The sequence below is a fragment of the Condylura cristata genome, unplaced genomic scaffold (genome assembly GCF_000260355.1).
Source record: "Condylura cristata isolate star-nosed mole 26May11 unplaced genomic scaffold, ConCri1.0 scaffold00021, whole genome shotgun sequence".
Lineage (NCBI taxonomy): Eukaryota > Metazoa > Chordata > Mammalia > Eulipotyphla > Talpidae > Condylura > Condylura cristata.
The window spans coordinates 19,713,876-19,719,991 of NW_004567122.1; the positions used below are offsets into that span (position 1 = coordinate 19,713,876).

The 6,116-nt window shown below is 40.3% G+C and overlaps 1 protein-coding gene across 2 annotated transcripts in view; it reads left to right on the forward strand.

Annotated features, from left to right (window-relative positions):
• The window catches only part of GRAMD3 (GRAM domain containing 3), a 64,392-nt gene that overhangs the window by 44,574 nt on the left and 13,702 nt on the right, over positions 1-6,116 (forward strand). For both annotated transcript variants that reach the window (XM_004686671.2, XM_012727699.1), the window contains exons 6-11: positions 370-465; positions 2,365-2,436; positions 2,542-2,622; positions 4,108-4,219; positions 4,999-5,121; positions 5,939-6,026. In XM_004686671.2, coding sequence (XP_004686728.1) covers positions 370-465; positions 2,365-2,436; positions 2,542-2,622; positions 4,108-4,219; positions 4,999-5,121; positions 5,939-6,026 — 572 coding nt within the window. The remainder of the gene's footprint in view (positions 1-369; positions 466-2,364; positions 2,437-2,541; positions 2,623-4,107; positions 4,220-4,998; positions 5,122-5,938; positions 6,027-6,116) is intronic.

Here is a 6,116-nt window from a genome sequence, read left to right on the forward strand (position 1 = left end):
TGGGGCAGGAGTGACTTAAGAAGGACCCGGGTTTGTGTCCAGTGCAGGCAACGCTGCTCTCAGCGTTCCCCACCACGCGCTCAGGGGAGCTGAGTGAACAGCCACAATCACGGGCCTTCTTTAAAACAGGGTCATGTTCACTCTGTACTCACAGCTGAAGATCAAGGGTTTCAGACCAAGTCTTTCCATAAAATAATGCTCTAGATATGTCCTCAGGCCTTGCAACCTCCATGTGAAGAGTTCACCTACACGCCCATGGAGGCAGAGCTCGCTGGTGTAGATTCTGTACGGTTTTCATTTTCCCTTGAACATGAATGCTTGGAGTGTTGTTCTGTGAAACTGAAGCAGCATTAACTCGTTCTATTTCAGATCTCTATTCCGGTGTTCTCAGTCACCCTAATAAAGAAAACCAAAACAGCCCTGTTGGTGCCAAATGCCCTGATTATAACAACAGTCTCAGAGAGGGTGAGTATCCTGCAAAGCGAGAAGGCCTTTGCTTTGTCTAGCTCGGGGCTCTGTGACCTCAGGCGCCTCTTGCTAAGGACCAAGATCCTTAAGCATAAATGTTTTTTTCTACGGTGATTCAAGAGAAAGATGATTTTCTTACATCTTAGCCTTTAAATATTTGGGTTCTTCTATGTCACAAGGTGATTTAGTCTCATGCAATTGTTGCCAATTTTGAATTTCCTCATGATATTTGCTTAAGCAAGATCAAGAAATTAAAATTATTTCCCAATTTCCCTTTCCCTAACATCTGTTAGGTCAGGCCAAACAAATATAATCATTGTCTTTAATATTACTTAAAATTACCACTACTGGGGAATCCCAGGGTAGAGGTCTAGCTTCCCATGACCTCATTCATTACCTCCAAAAACATAACACTTCCAGGTTGCCTCAGTTCCCTCTCTCAAATACAGAAATTCATGACCTGTTAACTGTTCAGCTATCCCAGAAATATTTGCGGGATTGCTTGGTAACTTGTTTTCCGCTTCAACTTAAGACAAATAAAAGCCGATACTGATGATCTAGGAAACTATTTTGACAATTTTTTAATACTAATGGCAAACAAGTAACCACTTCTTTCCAGGCACATGCTAAATATTTTCTTTGTTTACACATACAATTCTACTCTGAGAAGTATTTTTAATTAATGTATACAAGAACTGGGGTGTAGGCCAGAGGTACAGGGCACAGCACATGACACAGGAGAGGTCTGCTGCTGCCTGGCTGGGGATCATACTCATGCTGCAGTGGCCCTGAGGAGTAAGTATTGGCAAGGATACTAAAGCTAAGAGGGGCCCTCCCTGGTGGCACAAGGGGTTAAGTCTCAGCACTATGAAGCTAACAGCAGCCACTGCAGCATCAGTTTAATCCCCAGCCAGAGAGGTGACCCACATGGCACAGCATGTCCTGCCTACAGCTCCCCTCAGCAGTGTATTTCAGTAGATCTGCCAGTTCTGCTCCCTACTCTGTGTCTGGTAAGTCCTCTCTCTCCCTGTACCTCTGGTCTGTACCCCAATTCTTGCATACATAAGTAAGTCTAGAAAGGGAAAATACTAAGAGGGGCTGAACAATTTGCCCAGTGTCGTCCCACTGCTTTGCACCTGGGCCAGAGCTCACAAAGTTACCTATTTTGGTATATAATGCTTCCTTGGAAGTTATATCAAGGTAAAGCATTAGTGAATGAGAAGGATGTTACAAACCTGTGGCAAGTGAAGAGACTTTGTGGCTTAAATATATGGAGAAAAAGTGAGTTTTTATATTAACATAGTACTCACAGGGAAAATCCTTTTTCCACATGTGATCTATCTCCAGGTTATTTGTCTAGCTCTGGTCTTATTTTCCCATAACTCTTAAGTGCCCACTGGAAAATTTCCCTATTTATGCAATGAAGTATCTAGAAGTAGCTTGAAAAAGAAATAGTCTCTGGGAAGTTTTCAATAGAAGTCAAGTTCAGAGCACGGACAGTAGACCCTTGGGAACTGTTAAATACATTTGGAAAAAGAAAGACTTTAAAAAGGACCTAAAGACTTAGAAGACATCCTTAACGTTGGTTTACAACAAATACTCTTATGTGTCTTAGGGGTATAAAATCGTGTGCTAGCTGCTTTTTTTTATGCCCATGTAGCCTGTGCATGTTTGGGACCCCAAGGCCAGGATATTAGAATCATGTTGCTCTGCTTCCTTATTACTGAAAAGTGGGAAAGTATTTTAATCCGTAAAGAAAAACTGAGTAGGTGAGCAAAATGAGAGTGACCAGTGACTGGTCTACATTGTTTGAAAATAATAATAAGATAAATTTTTGAACTCCAAACTCACTTGTCAAGAGGTGTCTGTTAATAATTATTCCATCTTCTTTTTCAGTACATATTTGTGTCCTTACTCTCCAGAGATTCAACTTACAAACTAATAAAATCTGTGTGCGGACACTTAGACGTGAGTAAGAGAGTGTGACATCCCTAGTCTCAGTTGCTGTCGCTCTTCTATTGCTTACAGTTTCCTACTCAATCTTGACTTTTCATTTTGTTGTGATAATTTCAGGACACAAGTGTGGCCAATAGTCCCAACCCATCTTCCCTTGAGAACAGTTTCCGGGCAGACCGCCCTTCATCTCTGCCTCTGGTGAGTTGTCTACATAACTAAGGAATGACACTTTACTCACCATGACCAGGGAGAGGGTGAAACTTGGGGCCAGAATGTTTCAGGCGAAGATAGGGCGTTTCTGACTGAAGAAGTTGATCATTGGAGGCCATAAACTTTTTTCAAGTAACTGAAGATTTGTCCTGTGAAAGAAAAATGTGATAGTGAACCAACTTGGTGAGCTTCTGAGGGAATTCTTGAAGTCTGTTGTTTGCTTGGAAATGTTGGCTTAGAGGGGTTCACAAATCTACCTAAGGTGGAGTCTCATCCCCAAATGGACTACCTTCTACATCAAGACACTGTGCTAGTGAATACTGTAGGAACATCAAGTAAAGTCAAAAGTCATTCTTACCTTCACAGATTAACCCCACAACTGTCCACACAAAAGGTTGACATTTTTTAAACGCCTTTATACTTTGTTGAGTATAAATCTTCAGGACCAATAATGGTGGCCTAAGAGAGTTTTAACGATATTCACCAAATGACTGTTCCAAATTGGTTATTTGTGAAATGTTGAAACACTTCTGGTGAGGCAGTACGACACACGGTTTCAACATCTACATCTCTCTTTGGAGAGCTGTGGTCTCTATTCTGTCTCTTAGTCTCTCCCTCCATATGTCTCTGTCATCCCTGTCAGTCTCCTGGTCTCTGTGTCTGTCTCGGTCTCCTTTCAGTAAAATGCCAACCTCCAAATTCAGCTGCAAATACTAAATATGAACGTATCTGAAGAGCTTTGCTTACTCACCCTGGTAGATGTATGTAGTCTGTCCATTATGAAATTAAAAAAACCCCAAATGCTAGTGAGGTAGAAGTTTGTTAATTTAGTAACAAGAGGAATCTCTTCATTTGACAGCAAAATTGTGAAAAAGCTCAGCCTAAAAGGAGCTTTGCCAGGACATTTTACTGGTACTTCTGTTTCTTAAGGCCTACAGTTGTTTGGGAGAACAGGTGGAATATTGGGAAAATTCCTACTTTTCACCTCACTCTGTCCTCTGGCAGCTTTCTGCAATCCAAGTGTAGTATCACTCACCAACCGACCCTGTTTTGATTCAATGGAGGGGAGAAAAAAGCTAAAAGGTCACTTTCATTTAATTGAAGAATGTCTTTCTGTCTGCATGTTCCAACAGGCATTTAGAGTTTCCTGTCTGCTCTTTTCTCCTATGTGTGTCTATGCCAGTCACTCTCTCAGGACAAAAAGCTACGATTTTTCTGATGTTAGCTTGGAAATTGTTCAATCATCAGCATTCCAGTTTTTTTTTTTCCTAGACATGCATTGTTTCCAACAAGGTGGCCATTGTGGTGACAGAATTCTAAGTCCCCAGAGAAATGTTGCACTAACCTGTAGTACAGGATAACCCTCCTCTTCGCAGTTTCTAAGGCAGGCCTAAGTGAAAGGATTGCAGTTAGAAAGCCCTGCTTGTTTTAATAGAAGACAATGAGCCTCTTCATTTCATCATTTCCCTTTAGGATTTCAATGATGAATTCTCAGATCTAGACGGAGTGGTTAAAAGAAGAAGGCAAGATATGGAAGGATACAGCAGTTCTGGTTCTCAGACTCCCGAATCCGAGAACTCTAGAGGTCTGAGAAATTTTTCCATCTTCTGTCTTCACAACATTTATTTCTTGTTAATGGAACATTCTTACCCCATCCCTTAAAAAACAAAACATCTTTTCTTCCTAATAAAGGAGGAAATCTAGAGAAGGCAGTTTGAAGTTCTAGGAAAATTAATTTCCTATGTGGTAAAAATCCATTTCCCTTTATAAACATTTAATAAATGTCTCTTAAATAGACATTTACATTGTGGGGTGGTTGTAAAGGGGAAGCATATGGTATTTTTTTTTATTAAAAAGTTTATTTTTACATCATTTTGCACATTTTTTTTTCATCTCAATTGTAATCCCCACGGGTTTCCCATCACCAAATCACCCCTGTGCCACCACCATAGTCCCGTGCATTTCCCTCCCTCCCCCCCCCCCGTTTTTGGTCCCATTCCCCACTCCACCCCCACAGAATGTCTCTGGTCTATGGTTGTTCATTATTTTTGTTATTTTCTCACCTGGTCCATTATACTCCTGCTATGAGTGAAACCATCCGGTATTTTTCTTTCTCTTTCTGGCTTATCTCACTCAGCATGATCTTTTCCAGCTCCATCCAAGTTGCTGCAAAAGACATGTGTTTCTCTTTTTTGGTTGCTGAGTAATATTCCATTGTATATATTCATATGGTATTTTTTTACCTCATATTTCAGCAATACTATTGTCATAACCGAATCATCCCCATGAATCAGTGGGTTGTGACAGACTTTAAGAGATCGCAGTGGGAGAGAAAACCTTACCCAGCCTCATTTGACTTGACAGATTCCCATGTAACAGATTCCCAGACAGTTCTGAATGTCTCCAAGGGAGAAGCCAAGCCACCACGGACAGACTCCCATGTGAACAGGGTGGCTGAAGGTAAAAACAAGAGTCTCCCTGCACATGGTAAGGAAGATTATGTTTTATGGGTGTAGGGTTGGCAAGGGAACGTATGCTGATAACTTTCAAAGAACACTTATGTTTTGCATTAACTTATTTATCCATTCAGTCAGTGGGCAAAATTCAATTCTGTGCTTTACTACAAAGGAACAGAAGATTTGTAGAGGTCCCATCACTATTCTCAAAACACTTTCAGACTGCAATATAGAAACTGATAGTAAAACTCAAATTACTGAATCATTTCATCATTTCTTATTTACTAAGTATCCTAATTGCCACTCACATTGGTATGAAAGCAAACATTGTTCACATTTCACTGCAGGGCAATAGTTAACAGAACACGATCTCAATAAATGTTGAATCAAATGTGTTGGAAGGAATTATGGCCCCTGGCTTCAAATGACACCTCTGAAGCTTCGGTTAACATTTTCTGATTTCTACTATCTAAGAATAATTATCTCAAATACCTCCTTTCCTATTACTGGATGCAGGAAGTGTGTTATAATTATTTTCTGCAAATTAAGTCAGGAAAATTCACTTTGAAGATAAATTTCACTTAAATGTGGGATATGTAGAAGCCAAATTAAAGAGTCAGGAAAGAGAAAACTTGCAAGCTGACCATACCTGAGGCATACAGTGGGGGAAGAGAGGAGACAGAGGCGTCAAAACAGAGGGAAGAGCACTGGACTGTGGTGAAGGTCACAGACGCTATGATAGTGGTAACATGGGCTGCGTGTATAGTCAGAAATCAAATATAGTACAAAAATGAATGACGATAGAAACAAAATTTAATAAGTGTTGCTTTTTGTTTTGTATTCAACAGGTCAATTAGAAACCAGTGAAATCTTACACAAAGTCAAGTCTCAGAAATGTCCAACTCTGCAACATATTCTCATTTTCTATGCAGTTGTGTAAGTTCAAGGAAATGTTTGAATTCTCTAAAGGTGTAATCAATTCTATTCCCATTTCCAGGAGCCATTATCAACCCTGTTGTCTTTAAT